The sequence below is a fragment of the Galeopterus variegatus genome, unplaced genomic scaffold, assembly GCF_000696425.1.
Source record: "Galeopterus variegatus unplaced genomic scaffold, G_variegatus-3.0.2 Scaffold376, whole genome shotgun sequence".
NCBI classification, from domain to species: Eukaryota; Metazoa; Chordata; class Mammalia; order Dermoptera; family Cynocephalidae; genus Galeopterus; species Galeopterus variegatus.
Window position 1 is genome coordinate 264456 of NW_007726487.1, and position 17984 is coordinate 282439.

General features: G+C 40.1%; 1 protein-coding gene across 3 annotated transcripts in view; it reads right to left on the minus strand.

Annotated features, from left to right (window-relative positions):
- The window catches only part of VPRBP (Vpr (HIV-1) binding protein), a 76134-nt gene that overhangs the window by 14324 nt on the left and 43826 nt on the right, over positions 1-17984 (minus strand). For 2 of the 3 annotated variants that reach the window (XM_008568122.1, XM_008568121.1), the window contains exons 10-22: positions 17335-17514; positions 16613-16822; positions 15708-15877; positions 12201-12325; positions 8999-10262; positions 8227-8425; positions 7434-7516; positions 6803-6887; positions 4065-4298; positions 3178-3271; positions 2537-2641; positions 2052-2125; positions 1161-1262 (exon numbers count right to left, since the gene is read on the minus strand). In XM_008568122.1, coding sequence (XP_008566344.1) covers positions 1161-1262; positions 2052-2125; positions 2537-2641; positions 3178-3271; positions 4065-4298; positions 6803-6887; positions 7434-7516; positions 8227-8425; positions 8999-10262; positions 12201-12325; positions 15708-15877; positions 16613-16822; positions 17335-17514 — 2925 coding nt within the window. Of the gene's footprint in view, positions 1-1160; positions 1263-2051; positions 2126-2536; positions 2642-3177; positions 3272-4064; positions 4299-6802; positions 6888-7433; positions 7517-8226; positions 8426-8998; positions 10263-12200; positions 12326-15707; positions 15878-16612; positions 16823-17334; positions 17515-17984 lie in introns of those variants that run through there. The other variant, XM_008568124.1, reaches the window with a different exon arrangement.

Here is a 17984-nt window from a genome sequence, read left to right on the forward strand (position 1 = left end):
AAAATTACCATTTTCAAAAATTTTTTGCTTTTAAAAAATTCTTTTAAATTTTAAGAACAAGCTGTTTGGGAAGGATGCTAACAGAAAGCTATTTCATTAACCCTATCTGAGCATGATTTACCAAAAAGTAGGGGAAGAATGGAGGTCAAGAAAGCTACGGCAATGTGAACTGAGGGAAGTGCACTTCCCCTCATCCTGTGGTGCCCCTCTCCTCACCTAGAGCACCTCTGTGCCCTTAAAGAGGAGACAAAGCACCAAGACTAAGCAATACCATAGTGTGAGAAAAAATAGAAATGAACCAAAGACCTGAAAAAAAAGACATTTCTCTTGCTTTAATATCTGCAACAGAGAAAATCAAATCCCAGTCATTAATTTTCAACTTTATATTACTCACTTCAGCAATATACAGTTCTCAGAAGATTAGAGAAAAGAATCTGGCCCTGGAGTTTACTCTTAGAAAGAGAATGTGGTGTGAGCCCAGCAGACAGTAAAAGATCTGCTGAAACTCAGAAGTGTGAGAAACTCTTCAGAACTCATACTGATGCACCAGTATGTGCAAGCACCTAGCACAATATGACCACAAATTAAAATTCACTATGAAAAAGGGAAAGCTAAAACTGTGGGACGTGATATTATCAACCTACATTTTATGTATGTTTAATTTCTCAAAAGCAGCAAAATATTCTCTTTACCCATAGGTTCCACTCTATTAATCTAAAAATAGACTATACGCCTTGAAACTGAGAAAATGCAAACCAGAACTTTATACGGGTTAAGCCACTTTTATGATTCATCTCAGCAGAGTGACTTCTGTTTTGTATTGACATTGAGAGTATAAGAGCTCCTTAACCTGAAGTCAGAACAGGGTACTGGTACAAAGGACAGTACAAGAAAATCTCTGAAACAAAATCAGGCTTCTAAACTGCAAATTAATCTACAAATGGAATTCACAGAATCATCAGGTACTGGTTAAAGTCTTGTAAAACAAAATTCCACTTTTTTTCTGAGTTTCACTGATCAAGGGCACATGACAGGCCTTCTGAATATGGCAACAGGTAGCAAAGGCTGATATTAAAACCCCCCTAGAGCAAAATATGGGAGAACATAACCACTATGATGCATTTTTCAGCAGAAAAAAAAAATCTCAAAAGGCCACTGACCTGGTCCTCCTCTTCATCCTCATCCTCTGCCAGACGCTGCCTGCCTACTTCATAAAGCCTGCATACCGTGTCCATGTTCAGGGCATCCATGTTACCTTGATTCTGGAACAGAACATCCAGTCCACAGGAGCAGTTAGTTTTCAGAAGGCCCACATCCACACCTCAGCTTTGACTGGCGCCCACAGCCTTGACCCTATAACTATCAAAACTCTCAATAACCAAAATTCTTGAAATATCCAAAATTCTGAAATGTTACACATAGGACACAGAGAGGCAAAGAAAAGCAGAATGAAAGGCTTGGGCAGTGAGAGATATAAGCACCAGAGAGACCACCATCCTTGGAACAAACCAGTCTTGCTCTGGTGAAAGATCCAAACTCCTTTGAGCAAGGGACGACAGTGTGACTCCAGGATAAAAGGAGATAGGACTCTCTTTGCTCTCTTATATTGGGATTTTCTTACTATTCACTTATACTATATAGTTCCCAAACCCCATCAAATGAGTAGGTTCTCAATAATCTACCATTAGGAATGTATCGACTTTAGAACATATCTTAGGGGCCGGCCCGGTGGTGCACTGGATAGTGCGCCGCTTGGGAAGTGCGGCGGCGTGCGCCACCCGAGGGTTCGGATCCCACATACAGACCGGCTCCCGCTCACTGGCTGAGCGAGGCGCGGGAGCAACGCCGAGGTTTGCAATCCCGTTGCCGGTCCCTGGTCCGGTACGGGGGCACCATTGAGGGTTGGGATCCGTTGCCGGACCCGGAAAAAAAAAAAAAAAAAAAAAAAAAAAAAGAACATATCTTATATCAGACAAAATGCCTGTAGTATAACTTGAAATGATCCTAAACATTAGAACAAAACAGCAGGGCCTCTGCACTCTCCCCTTTACCTCAATGACAGCAAGATAGCAGTCTTTGGTGTCTGTACACAGGTCAAAGATGTTCCGTTTCACATCAATGGTCGCTGGAAAACAGAATGTGACAAGACTTAGGATTGGACTATTGCTGTGACCTTAAAACCTGCTCTTTCTCTAAAGGAATTCAAGCTCATCGTTCATAAATATTTCCATAACTCCTCTGCATTTCAATGTAAAACCACAGTCCTAGGCTGGCCCGTGGCTCACTTGGTAGAGTGCGGTGCTGATAACACCAAGGCCACGGGTTCGGATCCTATATAGGGATGGCCGGTTAGCTCACTGGCTGAGCGTGGTGCTGACAACACCAAGCCAAGGGTTGAGATCCCCTTACCGGTCATCTTTAAAAAAAAAAAAAAAAAAAAAAAAAAAAACCACAGTCCTCCCAGAAAATGGAGGATCTTAAATAAAGAACACCAAAACATGACAAAAATGATCAATATATGCCCCTTCATGCTTACCTATAGGTTTGTAGTCAGTTGCATTAAATGTTCGGAAGGATGACCCAAAAGGGCTTTTCATCCTCTCTTCCATTAAGTCATCTTCATCGTCTGCCTGCAGCATAGCTAGGGGAGAGGGAGTGAAATACTATTAGGAATCAGAAACATCCCCTCCTTTTAAGTGCAGTAAATGTTAATGGCTAAACAAAACTTCAGTGAGTTCCCTTGTAAGTATATTTACTTTGCGTCTAGATAGTTCTCTCAAAGTATCGTCTTTGCACATTCTACCTATTGTGACAAACAATATCCTCAACTTCTCATCTAGCCCCCAACACATGTTACAGCTGAAAGCTTGCAACATGTCAAGATAATAATGCTAAGAGTTTTAAGTTCACAACAATACATGTCAAAAATTACTGCATGAAATTTCTTTCCATACAAGATTTACTTGTCTTCAAAGTCAGCTGCCTTGCACTCTTAATCAACACTGTTTTCACTTTCTCTCATCGCCATTTGTACTACCATTTTATCCTTTATGTTACAACTTTCAAATGCTTTCCAATTCACAAGTGAGAGATATTTCCAAAATGGAAGTATTAAATTAAGTGAGGGGGCAGAGTAAGAGGAAAGAGAATAATGAAGAAAAGTAAAAGGTTTATTACCTCCATACATCACTGTCCCTGTGTGGTTGAATACCACACGACACTGATCCAGAGCAGGAACAGTGTGTAAAAGATGGAAAGTTCGAAGGTCCCACTAGAAGGGGAGTGGTCAAGGAAAACTATTTTACACAGAACTTCTTATCTAACCTCATGGGGGAAATTCTGAAATATCACTTTTTTTTCTATCACTTTTTTTTTCTTTCTGCTAGGTATTGATACTTTAAAAGTCAATGAAAGGGCCAAGCCCGTGGCGCACTTGGGAGGGTGCCGCGCTGGGAAGCGCGGCAGCGCTCCCGCCGCGGGTTCGGATCCTATATAGGGATGACCGGTGCGCTCACAGCGCTCACTGGCTGAGCACGGTGCGGCCGGTCTCAAAAAGGACAAAAATAAATTAAATAAATAAATAAATAAAAATAAAAGTCAATGAGACCAAGATAAAACAAATACCTGTACAGAATACATATTATTGAATGCTGTCCCTGGAAATATCCTACAGTATCCTTATACATGAATGCTACATGAGCTCTTTACCTCCTCACAGTAGTACTTCATCATTTTCCTCTTATGCCTAGCAACTGATTTCTATAGAGCAAAAGTAAAAGCCTTCTAAAGACAGATAAAAGTCAATTCGATACCTGGAGGATTGGGAGGCAGGAATCTGATCACTATTCCCAATATACAGAAAACATGCTAGTGAAAGTCATCAATAATTACCAGCATTGTCAATAGTCCACTGGAGATTCACTAGCAATTCAAACCAGATGACAGGCACCATATTAATACCAGTATGGATACTTTAACCAAGTACTGATGGAAAGATAAACAAACTATTTATGCACCACAAACCAGATAACATAAGGAAAGTAAGACATGAGTATAAAGGATACAATCTCAGTATTAATGATGACCTCCAGCCCATTTGGATGGAAAACACCACTGATATTCATGTTGAACTTGTCAAACTTGTGGATAGCCTGTGCAGAGCGGACATCCCAGAGGACGCCATCATTTAAGACAAGATCATCTGTAGGATTAAAGGTGGCACAGTTCCTCTTGTAGTTGTTGGCAAGATCTGGGTTAAACAGAGTCAACAGCTTGTTGCCAGTCTGAATATCATAAATCTTTAGAGAAGAAGGGGTGGGAAGAGAAAAATCAGACCAATCCATACATTGACAAATTTAAAGAGAAACTGTGTAAACTATTTCTCCCATGCTTTCCAAATCCCTGCCAAATTACAAAAGCCCTAGTACTGTAAAATAACTGGAAAGTAGGAAGACCATGCCCATCCAAGCAAAGTTTAAGTGCTTTCGTTCCCATTCAAGCTTTGAAAAATCCCTTTCCCACAAGTAAGAAAATGAGAAGTGAAGCTGCATTCGGGATAAGAAAACCCTCTTCTTCCCCTCCCCATTTCAAGAAACAGATAATGTTTCTAAGATTAAAACTGAGAAATTCTCCATATAGGTCAATCACTGATCACCCACAGAATACTCATGAAGGGTTACTTTTTGGAGAAAGGCATCAATGAAATACCCTTTTTAAAATCTCCCAATGTTTAGCCCTGCCATACTAAGTCCCCAAAGTCTACAATGTGCAATCCATGCAGAGACCAGAATCTTTCCCATCAGCTTACAGAAATGCTGTAATATTTCCAATCTTTAAAAAAAATCCTTCTTTGATATAGGAAAAAATAAGGAGACACCACAAGGAAACAAATCCAGATCATGGGACAAGACAACTAGCCTGGTCTCTTCAAAAGTCAATGTCATGAAAACTGGAGAAATGGTTCTTGGCTTTAAAACATTAGTAAGATACAACCACCAAATGCAATATGTGAATCTTGGCTGGATCCTGGTTCAAAACAAACAAACAAACATTTGAAACCAAACAAATCAGGAACAAATTAGGAAAATTGAGTATGAACTGGATATCAGATGATATCTGAGAATTACTATAAAGTTTCTTAAATTTGGTAATAGTGTGATTACGTATTAAAATGTCTTTATTGTTAGGAGATACATGCTATAAGACTTAGGGATAAAATGTCATAATATTTGCAACTTACTTTCAAATGATTCAGAAAACACACACATATTTACATAAAGAAAATATGGCAAACTTATACTGATGAACCTAGGTGGTGAGTGTATGTAATATTCTTTCCATTTTTCTGTGTGTTTTAACATTTTCAAATAAAAAGTTGGGGGGGAACCCTCTCTTTACCACTCCATATTCCCCTTCATGCTACTACCCTATTTCTCTGCTTCATTTTTCGGTAAAACACTTTAGAAGAATTGTCTATATTCAGTTTGTCCAATTCTCTCATAAATCCACTCTAATCAGGTTTTAGCCCCACAAGCATACAAAACTATTTGACACAGTTAACAATGACATCCACTTTGTTACATCAAGTCACCTTTCAGTTCTCATCTTAGGCAGCTTAACAGCAGTTTCTGACCCAGCTGATAATCCTTCCTCGAAACACAGACCTCCCTAGGCTTCTAGAGTACCTCTTTTTCCTGGGGTTTCCTTCTGCCTTACTGGCCACACTCTTTGATCTCCTTCCTAAGTCCCTCATTTGGCAACTTGTAAATATTAGCACATGCCAGGGGGCTCTGTCCCCCACCTCTTCCCTTCTCTTCTCTAGCTGATCTCATCCAGGTTCAAGGCTCTAAATACTAAAGACAGCACCCATATTTATTAATCTCCCATCCCAGACCCCTCTCACAAATTCCTGATTTGTATATTTCAGTGTCTAATAAAATCTCAAACTTCATGTGTCCAAAACCCCAGGGCCGAGGCCCATCACTTCTCATCACCCTCATTATGCCTACCTGAGCACAGCTCCACTGCTCCTCTCACGTCAGCTGGTACTATACCCTACCTGGAAGGCCTGCTCTTGCCTCCCTCACAGAAACCAGAGTCATGCTTTAGAACTTTACATCCAACCATGTATCCTCTGCTCACCCTCCAGTGTCTCTATCTCACTTGGACGAAAAAACAAAGGCCCTAATACTGCCTGCAAAATGCTACAGGACATGGCTCCACCCTGACCTCAGCTCTTACCTTCTCCTCTTCTTCCAACCTCCCAAGCAAAAGCTTTTCCCTTGCCATTCCCTTTGCCTTAAAACACCGTTCCCCCAGGTATCTGTGTGACACTCATACTTCTTTCAAGGATCTGCCCAAACGTTACCTAATCAGTGATGCTGACTATCCTAGATAAAACAGTACCCCTACACCACCAATAGGCACTTCTTACCTTTTACTCTGCTCTCTTTTTCTCTCCCTCACTTACCACCTAACACACCATATATTTGCTTCTTTATTTATTGTCTCCCGGATGAGGGTCCATAAAGGTAGGGACTTTACTTCATCTAAAATGTAGTAAGAACTAAAAAATATCTGCTGTGCTAATGACATCTTTCTTAAATTACCAGATTAAGTTCATGTTCAGCCTATACAGCTTAAAACCACTTTATTACACTTTAAGAGTCTAACTGGAAGGAATATCACTGAGTAATTTCTAGTTGCCCAAGGACTTAAGTCCTCACATTCAGTCCAGAAGATTTTAGTATGAACAAATGGGCACATAAACCAGCTTGAAAGCAGTGAATTCTTAAGTACTTACGTGGGCAATGTCTCCTTTTGTGCCTATGACCCGATCCTGAGAGTGCTTACTGAACTCAACATAGTGATCTTCTGTGAAAGAATGCCTACAGACAAACAACAGAAGTACTGAAGTACGGACCTGCAGGACATACACCTTCAACCAACTGACAATAAGGCTCTCACATAACCATACTCACCTGAAGATCTTCAGCTCCCAAAGAGGAAACAATTGTACACTTAGACTAAAAAGAAAAAATCCCTCCATTACTTTGTCCGAGCAGACCCAAAACAATTAACGGGAATTCCTTGGTTAGAGAAATGGATAACAAGGCATATGTGCCTTTAAAAACACCCTAGTGCAAAGAGTGCAACTGTTATATGTAAACATGAGAAAATACGTGGATGTTCCATTTTGGGTTAGTGAAGGGTCTTGCTGCTTTATGAGAATGTACATACCATGTAAGAATATACAGGAATTAAGAAAGATAAAATCTTATTAAATATAAGCCTTAGGTGAGGAAGGGAGAAGTTAGCAATAATTCACAGCATTCCTCTTTTCCCCAAAGGCTTCCAGCCTAAGAACTGGAGGAAGGGGGTTATAAATTAGGTAAATAAAACACAGAGACTAGGTTGCAAAAGCAGATACATACTTCATGTCAAATACTGATTTCATTCCCCATAGTGCAGACAAAGGCTGGCTCCAAGTAGCAGATGTCAGCAGCAAGGACCCGTCCTAAAAGGAGGAGACCCAAGGTGGATAACCATGTGTTTTAAATATACACAGATGTCACCATCTGCCATTAGCATTTAATAATACATGCATTAAAAAAATGCTGTTGGATTAAAGAGAAAATAGAAAAACTTCCAGAAACCAAGAAATGGACAGAAGCCACTAAGATTTAAATACATGTACTTGTAGTGTCCTAGAAAATAACTAAGTTTAAGGGAATATTATCTCCTGTTGAACAATAGGTTGAACATCCCTTATTGAAATGTTTAACTCCAGAAGTGTTTTGGATTCCTTTTTTCAAATTTTTTCAGATCTCTGAATATTTGCCAAATACATACTGGTTGAGCATTCCTAATCTGAAAATCCAAAATGCTCCAATGAGTATTTCCTCAGAGCATCATGTGAGCATTCAAAAATCTTTAATTTTGGAGTATTCTGGATTTCTGATTTTTGATTTAGGTATGCCCAACCTATAGTAACAAAAATACAATTCCAAAGGGGGTGGGGGTCCTGGAGAGATGTCAAAGATAGTTCCTCTTTTCTTAATACTTGGACATATTTCTCAGTTTCCATCGAAATATGAGTCAACCTCAATTAAACTTTTTAGTTGAGGACTCTTAAAAACAAAGCCCAGTAAAGGTGAGCCTCCTTTACTCTAGTTCACAACCCATCTTAGAAGAATGACTGAGAGCATCCTAGGAAGGGACTCTTACCCTGGAAGGTTCAAGGTGTGTGATGGCTGAATTGTGACAGTTATAGCTGGCCTCCTCCTGACCACTAAACACATTATAGAGCTTCAACTGCCCCGTGCAGGTGCCAAGCATCAGGAACCGCTCCCGTGCTGAGAATGCACAGCAGGTGAAGCCACTCTCATCTTCATTGGCTTCCCGGAACACTGAAATAGGGCGGAATCTAAGGGGGAAAAAAACCCAGCAAATCAGAGACAAAGAATGTGCAAACATTCTCAGAAAAAGCAAACTTTGCTAGAAGGATGAAAGAAAAAACAGCATTTATATTTCCAATGGGTTCTTCCAAAATCAGTTAGCTTCAGTGGTTCATTTTCATTTTAAGAGAAAAGGACCTCCACTTATAAATTTAAACAATACTAATTCCTATGTTTAAAACCTGTGATCCCACAATCTTTATGTAAGATTTCTAAGAACCAGAATGGGAGGCAACTTCAACAAGCACAAAAACAAGTTTGGGAGCCTAGTCAGGAACAGTGTGTTGCATGGGTTCTAGAAAACATACTAATTGTGGTAAGAACATCATATCAACATACTACCATCAATCACACAAGGAAATCATGATTGACAAAAGATGGTATAGTTACATTGTTCAAGTATTACACAGAAGTGACAATCAGTGGTATTTTGGGCCAAACTGCTTTCTGGACTAATCACTCTATGCTGATACTGCCCAAACACTTTGATTTAAACAGAAAAATCATTCCGATTCCCAGGGAATGAGGGGGCCTCTTCTTACCTGCTAAAGATAAGATGCCTATCAAAGCATCCGCCATCCACCCCTCCATACTTTGGAAATGACGCCCTGCGGTTTAGCCTTGAGGTAAAGTTTATTGGCGCTTGCCGCCTCTGTTTTGGCTCAGGACATTGGTGAGGTGTAAAGAGAGAGAAAGGTGGGCAGGTGGCAACTGGGTTCTTGCAACGAGCGTGTTGCTCTCTAAGATATTCTGTGATGATACTGTCCAGCGTAGGTGGGGAAGGAAGATGTCTGTCCAACTGCTTTTTTATGGCTGGGCTTTGGCTGTAGGCTCCATGGTCTGACTTCTGCCGCAACACTCTGATTTTCCTGCCATTGCAGGGTGATGGCCTCTCTCTGATAAAACTGATCCTACCAATCAAAGGGGAGTTGCCTGCAAAAGATGGGCCAGGCAGAGCTAGTGAACCCTGAGGGGGCCGTGGCTGAGGATGGGCAGTGGGGGCAGAAGGAGCAGAGGCACCCACGGCAGCATGGCTGCCCAGTCGAGTTGCAATGCCATTGGCAATACGAGGGGTTCGGGGAAGAGAGACAGGAGAAGCAGCAGCAGTGACTGGGGTGAAGGCAGAAGAATGGGTGGCAGCAGTCATGGGCAGGTCAGCCTCTTTCGTCAGCACGGTTGCTGTTTCTCCAAGCCCTTTGGAAATGAGATGGTTTCGTATCAACAGAAGCAACTCTTTCTCAGGGAAGGAGATTCTGGACTGGGCAACAACATCTGCTTTCTGCAGCCGTGCCAGAGACACATCAGTGCCAATGAGAAGTGGTTTTCCTGAGACCCGTTCAATGAGCTCAGCTGCATACTTGCAGAACTTGACATGGTCACTGCGCTTGTCCTGCAGCACAGGCTCCTTCATCAGCTGCTGGATCTGGCAGCTGCTGAAAAGGGGCAGTTTGCTGATGATCTGCCGGACAGTGCTACTGCGAGACAAGCCCACCAGGGCCTTGCAGGCCAGGGCTCGGATCTGGTCTGCATCTGTGATGGGCATCTTGATGGACAATAAGGACAGGAGCACCTTGATGCCATTATTGGACTGGACCACATTCCACATCTTGGCCAGGGTGTGCTCACTGCTTTTGGGGGTCTGAGGCAGCTTTCTCCGAGGAGTTCCAGAGATAAATTTGCCAATACTGGATATTCGGTTATCCGGGCCACACACACAATTGATGATAATTTGAAGTGCTGACTTCTGAATTTCGGCATCGTGAATAAAGAACTCACCCTCAGCCACTCCCAAAATAATGCTGATACCTATTGGGGAAAAAAGAAGTTATAACATTCCTCATAAAACTTATGGCCAACTTTAATGGTTATTCCGGAGTCAAAATTTGAAGTTCTATTCATTTTGTTCTACTAAAAAAAAAAAAAACTACCTCACTTTTTAAAAACATGCAAGCAATGTTTGTATAAAATACAATCAGTTCTACTATAATGTATCTTTATGATGCAACACCTCATAGGCAGTTATTAAATAGAATGATATATTGTGTGGAAGTCACTAAGGAGCATGTGCAATTTTTCCTAGATAAGGGGAGCAAAAATATTGGGAATAAATAAAAACCTACCACAGGAAAGAAAAAAGCCCTCACCATGGCTGCTATTGTGGCAGCAGGAACCTCTTCCACTTTATATTAAGAAAATTAAAAACAAGCACCTGCACTTTGGCTTTCTCCCAGTGTAGTACACCTGAGGACCCATGGCCAGTCACACTACTTCCCATGTTCACCTCAGCAGCACCCTCAGCAACCCTGCTCTTAGTAAAGTATATTTTCAACAAAGTCTATCTTCTTTTTGTGTGTATGATAGTTTCTAACCGCTTAGAGCATCTTGCCAATTATCGGGTTGTTTTCAGTATTCAGGTTACATAGTTGCTTAAGTTTTTTACTGTCTGATCCAACCCATTTTTCCTATAAACGTTATTTTCCATTCAAGACTGCAGAGTATAAGGTTTTCAGGAATGCACATGTACCATTATAGCAGAAATACCTGTACCACTTAGAAAACTTCAGTTTACTAACACAACTCCCTTATATGAAACTGTATGGCACTATTTAGAAGGGATAAAGAACCCTCCAATCCACGTGGTGTTAGGTCTGCAGGCCTGCAGGCTGCCAGAACTGTAAAAGCTTGTGAACCTCCGCCCTTATTTCAAAGGGTGTATGGAAAAGCCTGGGGCCCTAAGAGATCTGTCACAGAGGCGGATTCACCACATAGTGTCTTTGTAAGAGCAATGCCAAGAGGAAATGTGGGATCAGGGTTACAGCACCGAAACCCCATCAGCACCATGACTAGGGGAGCCATAAGAGTGGGACTGGAGACCCCAGACAGGCTTGTGGAGCTACCAGTGTGCAAGGCCAGCCTGCGAGAGCCAAAGCACCGCCTCAGACTAGGAAAGCCATAGAAGCAGAGCTGCCTGAGGACTTGGAGGCCCAACCCTCACAACAGTGTGCAGAGGACATTGAACATGGAGTCAAGGTACATGATTCTCCAGCTATAAAATTTACTGTCTGCCCTGCTGGGTTTCGGACTTCTTTGGGTCCTGTCATACCTTTCTTTTGGCCAATTTCTCCCTTTTTGAATGGGAATATATACTCTATGTTTGTCCCACTGTGTATCTGGATACAGATAACTTGTTTTTGATTTCACAGGTGGGATTCTGAACTTTGGACTTTTGAGTTGAAACAAGTTAAGACTTTGGGGATGAAATGAATGTATCTGTGTGTGAAAAGGAGTTTGGGAGGTCAGGGGCAGAATGCTGTAGACTGGATGCCTCTCCAACCTCACTGAAGCTTAATCCCCATTGTTAACTGCTGAGGGTGCAAAATCCTATTATGGTAATTGAAAGGTGGGGCCCTAAAGAGATGATTAGATTGCAGGACGATGAGGTAATGAATGGATTAAAAATGGTGGTCAGGGGTGTGGTTCTGAGGGCTTTAAAAGGACAGTGAATGAGGAGGTCAATCTCTCTGCTTCCACCATCTTGCAATGTGAGACCCCTGGGTCACTGTCACCACCCAGCCTCTGAAACTGTGAGCAAGTTTCATTTTCTTTACAAATAAAAAAAAAGAACACTCCTCTACTACATTCTGCTCTAATACCTAAATTAGGCCAGGTAAGTAACACAACCAGAATAGCAAAGGAAAACAAATCCAAACCAAGAGACAACAAAAATGACAAGGTGCAACCTACCTACAGTGGAGACAGTAGAGCCAGCCTCATCCAGCACGTCCACTGATTCTGCCAACTGCAGCTGGATTTTTGGCACCACAGTGAGAATAGCCAGGACATCCAAAGCAAACCGCACAGTATCATTCCTGGACATGAAGAATAATTAGTCAAAAAGAAACTAGAATACAGACACAAGAAAACAGTACCAATTAAAAAAAAATAAAAAGGAGAGAGAGAACAATAGATCAGAACCGCTACCTGTGTGGCTCTATGCCTAGCCATGGCATCAAGAGAGGATTTACAAGTCACCACAACAATTCTTCCAAAAAAAATAGGAATAAAGTTTTTTCTATCAAACTTCTAAGATTAAAAACAAAGAATAATCCCTAATGCTGGTGAGGATATATAGAGAGAAATGCTCGGGCCGGCCTGGTGGCGCACTGCTATAGTGCGCCACTTGGGAAGTGCGGCGGCGCTCCCGCCGAGGGCTCGGATCCCACATACAGACCAGTTCCTGCTCGCTGGCTGAGCGAGGCGCGGGAGCAACGCCGAGGGTTGCAATCCCGTTGCTGGTCCCGGTCTGGTACAGGGGTGACACTGAGGGTTGCGATCCGTTGCTGGACACGGAAAAAGACAAAAAGGAGAAAAAAAAAAAATAGAGAGAGAAATGCTCTCAAACTTTTGGTGGGAGTAGAAATTAGAACACTCTTTCTAAAAAGTAATCTGGAAATATGAAATAAGATTCTTAAAATGTTCATAATCTTTGGTGCAGGAAATTCACCTCTACCAATCTGTTCTAGAGAAATATTCAGAAGTACTAACAAGTATTTATGCATCATTACGTCCATTGCCACATCATTTAAAATAGCAAAAGAATTAGAAAACCCATACAGACAAGAGGAATATATGTGTTAAATCACAGTACACTCATATGATAAACAACTCTGCAGCCACTGACAATCATTTTCAAAGAACTCTAAAAGATGGGGAAATGGGCTCAAAATACAACATTAATGAAATAGAAGATATAAGATATAAAATTAAAAACCTGATAACACATAACACCAAGTATTGGCAAGAAGATACAGAAAGTAAGGCTCCCCTACACTGCCACTGGGAGAAGAAAATGGTATGATCACTTTACAAGGAATTTGTCAACATCCAATAAAGGTAAAATGCAGACACCCCACAACTTAGGTTTAACACATCACATCCTCAAGAGAAACTCTAAAGGGAGGTTCATGGTACCATGTATTTAACAGAAAACAAACAAACAAAACCCATAAAACCACCAAAAACACTAAAAGCCCATCAGTAGGGGAACTGATAAACTACAGTATAAAAATACAGCAGTTTAAATAAATATTAACATGTATAAATTTCAAAAACATAAGGGTTAAAAAAGTAAGCTGCAAAAGATGCATAAAGAAAAATACATAATTTAAAAACACACAAAGTAGTAATATATTATTGTTTATGGACACACAGATATGTATATTATAAAACCATAAATGAAGAGAATATACTCCAAATTCAGAAGATTGGTCACTGGAGAAGCACGAAAAGGAAAGGAGCAGAGGAAGAGTCAAACACAGCAACACCCCAACCTCGTTAAAGTTGGGTATAAGTAGTTGTTATGCTATTCTCCACATTTTCTATATTTTGAAATATTCCATAAAAAAGATGAATTTGACTAAGTATAATCTTGATTATGTATATTTACATACGGTATGGATAAAAGACTGGGAGAATATTTTTCTATGGTTCTGAGGTTCTGTATATTCTAAAGCAGAAACAAGCATTTATTAATTTTATTTTTATAAATACTTAAGGGAGTGGAGGGAAAATTTTTTAAAAACTTTTTAAATGAAGGACATGTTTTCAATAATCCAAACATGAATTTACTAGTCAAAAAAAATGTATTTATACCCTTCCTAGTTATCTTTTGAGCTTTCCCTGTCTTTTAAGCAGTTCTCCAAGTAAAGGTAATAACCTAGTTCTTTTCAATACTATTATACAGTGGTCAGGAAACCCCTGGGGTCTCTGACATCCTTTCAAAGGTCCTGATAAATAGAAACTATTTTCACAGTAATACTAAGATATTATTTTCCTTTCTCTCTCTAATTCTTTCATGAGTGTATAGTGGAGTCTTCCAGAGGGTATGTGATGTGTGATGTCACAAAAGATTGAATATAGAAGCAGATATAAGGTATTAAGCCAGACATTTTTAAGAACTTGCTAAAAATCACCTTGTTTTATTTTGGAAATTTTTCATAAAAAATGCTAACATGTAATGGGTTCACATTATTTTTAAATAAATTCATAAATATTTTTACATTTTTCTCAGTTTTCATTTCTAACACAGTACATATCAACAGATAACATAAAAACAAAATTTCTTTAGAGTTCTCAATTTTTAACATGGTAAAGGGGTCCTAAGAAAGTTTGAGGACAACTGCTCCAAAAGCACCCCACTGGATTTAATAACCTGGGGTTTCGTAAACAAGCTACATTCACCCTAAATAAGCCACTCTTATCTTTATGGCACTGGGTGAATACGGAAAGAAGATCAAGATCTGGGGATTTAATAACCTGGGGTTTCGTAAACAAGCTACATTCATCCTAAATAAGCCACTCTTATCTTTATGGCACTGGGTGAATACGGAAAGAAGATCAAGATCTGCTGTTTATAAACTTTGTTACTATCTCCTCTTCAGACCCCTATCTTTTCCTAAATACAGTTTAAATTCTTTTTACATCATTCTTTTTTTTTTTTTTCCTTTTTGTCTTTTTTTCGGGACCGGCAACGGATCGCAACCCTCAGTGTCGCGCCCGTACCGGACCGGGACCGGCAACGGGATCGCAACCCTCGGTGTTGCTCCCGCACCTCGCTCAGCCAGTGAGCGGCCGGTCTGTATGTGGGATCCGAACCCTCGGCGGGAGCGCCGCCGCGCTCCCAAGCGGCACACTGTAGCAGTGCGCCACCGGGCCGGCCCATCATCATTCTTAAATAGAATCCATCCAACCTCCTGATTATATCAGCTGCCGTTTTCTGATCCTCATCCTACTCTGCCCTGACTGCCTTTAATTGTGAAAATCATAACAGCATGTTCAATTCTAAAAGCAAAAAGACAGTTTTATGTGAAAGTAAACTAAATATTATATATGATTGTCAAGCAGTAGCAAGACATTTAAAGTCTAAGTACCAAAGAATACTGGACTCCAGCCTTAAGACTGGACCTAAACCCCAGCTCTGCAGCTGTACCCATGTAAATTATGTAACTTCTCTGAGAGTATACATGTTGATCCCTGCTTATGGAGCAATATTTACAATACCAAGACCATATATATGAAATACCCTTTAAATTAAAAATACTATTTTCATGCTTAATCTAGTTTCTCAAATTCAAGTCCAAAATTTCAATTCAATTCAACAAATGTTTGTTGAGTATACACCATGGGAAAACCAACACCAACTTTAGCAAAAAGCAGGATCGAACTTCATTTGAAACCTTTCTCTGGTCCCACCTTGCATAATAGGTCTTCCAATTGCAGGCAATAGAAATAAGCTGCAACAAGAGTTGCACACAAGAAAGTTTGAGGAAGACTTCAGCTGGTTCCCAATATAGCTGTGCTGGGCCATATTCTATCAAAAACTCCATCATTTCCACAATCTGTTCATGAGTATATGAACATGCCTATAAGGAGAAATACATATTATTATTATATATAACTCTATCATCTGCTTGCTATCTTCTTAAGCACAGCTCACTGACCAACAGGTTTTAATAATAAACCTAAGTAACAATAGCTTTCAAATTCCACAATTCTTGAGTCATCCCGTATGTGAAATAATGATTATATAATGTTTAATCTTCTATTTGTAACTAGACTCACAATATAGTTTACCCAGAAAGATAACAAAAGTTTATTTTGTGTATATATTTCACAGCTTAAGAAAAGCACCATGTAATTGATTTCTTTTCAGTTTGTGATTTTTAAAACATGCAGATACTGACCTTTGTCCCAGAACATATAGATAAGGTCCAGATGATAGAAAAGTGGAGTCACACACACACACACACACACACACACACACACACACACACACACACACACACACATTCAGGAAAAAAAATTCCGCACAGGAGGAAGAATACCTAGCACTTTTTCATAAAAGCAAGCTTTTTTTACGTACACTTCAGTTTATCTTTTAGTTCTAATATCCCCCAAAAGTAGCAACTTACAATTGGAAGGAAAATAAGTCCTTGAAATTCACCTATTACATCCATTCTCAATTGTTCTGCCTCCATATAGGGCAATTATAATCCAACAACGTACATCACAGAGATTCCACTGATCTAATGTGAGTTTCAGGCCTCAGATACTACAGTGTTAACAGAACTTTCCCTTTTAAGACAAGATCCTCTCACCTTGTACGGGGGTTGAGGGTGGACAAGAATGCCACCCTCAGTCCTCTGAAGGGACTGCTTCACTTGTTCCAATTTAATGGCCAGGTGAGCCTCAAAGTACTTGCGCAAGGCCATGCAGGTATGTTTCCCAGTTTGGCGGCTAGCAAATATTTCATCATCACTCAGAAGTGCACCCTGATCTTCCAGATTTAGGATCTCCAAAGTACTGATCTATTAAGAAAAAGGCAAAAGAATGGGGAGGAAGTGGGGAGGAGGGAGAGAGAACAGGAAAGAGAAAAGTAAAAGAATAAAAAAGAGGAAAAAGATTTCAGAAAGCTTTTATGCTCAACAAGATTACAAATATCAAAGTGTATCTATGTATACAACATGCTAACAGTAACCATATAAAAGCAAAACACTAAACCCATATTGAAAAATGACAGCTTTGAATCATGTTAAAAGATATACAGGAATAGAGCCATTGTCTGTGGAAATATCAAGATTAAAACAATTCCCCCCATAAGATTACTGTATCCAAGGCAAGTCTACGATGGCAGAGTCCTCTAACCACTAAAGAGGAAGAGAAACTTGTGAATAAAGGGAGAAAAAAGATTTCACACAAAGAGTAATAGCAAAACTGCTCCAATCAGAAGGAGCTTCGTCTCTTCAATGGTATGTTGCTAAAGGCAGCCAAGACAAGCAGAACCTCACTCCTAGCAAGAAAGCCATTGAAAGAACCTCACCAAGTTCACCAGACGACGAAGACCATCATAGCGGTCAAAGAGCTCCAAGACAGCCCGAAATGAGAAGCAAATTGAGAAAAACATGGTAGCATGGCAGCATCCTGAGGCATGTGAACACTCCATTAACCAAAGTGTATAGTTCACTACATCAGACAGAACATTGTGGGGATGCATGCAAACCTGCAAAAAAAAATAAAGCATAACTTTAAAATTTTGGAGGGGGCAAGGGAGCCTTTGAACAGGATGAAAATTTCACCAGTATAGGTATCCTTGCAGAATACAATGATCATTCATGGTAAAGGAATTCTTAGTTTAAAGTTTAAGTTATTACTGCACTTTTAGAATATGATCGATTCGAAACCTAAAAACTACCTAAATTTCGATGAAAATTTAAATTTGACTTATATTCCCTGAGAGCAAACAAATATTTTTATTAATTTATTTATTTATTTATTTATTTTCCGATATACAATGTGGTTGATTATTGTTGCCCATTACTGAAACCTTCCTCCCTCCTCCCCCTCCCACCCAACAATGTCCTTTCTGTTTGCTTGTCCTACCAACTTCAAGGAATTGTAGTCGTTATGTCTTCTCCCCCCCCCCCCCGGGGTTTTTTTTTTTTTTTTTTTTTTTTTTTTTTTTTTTTTTTT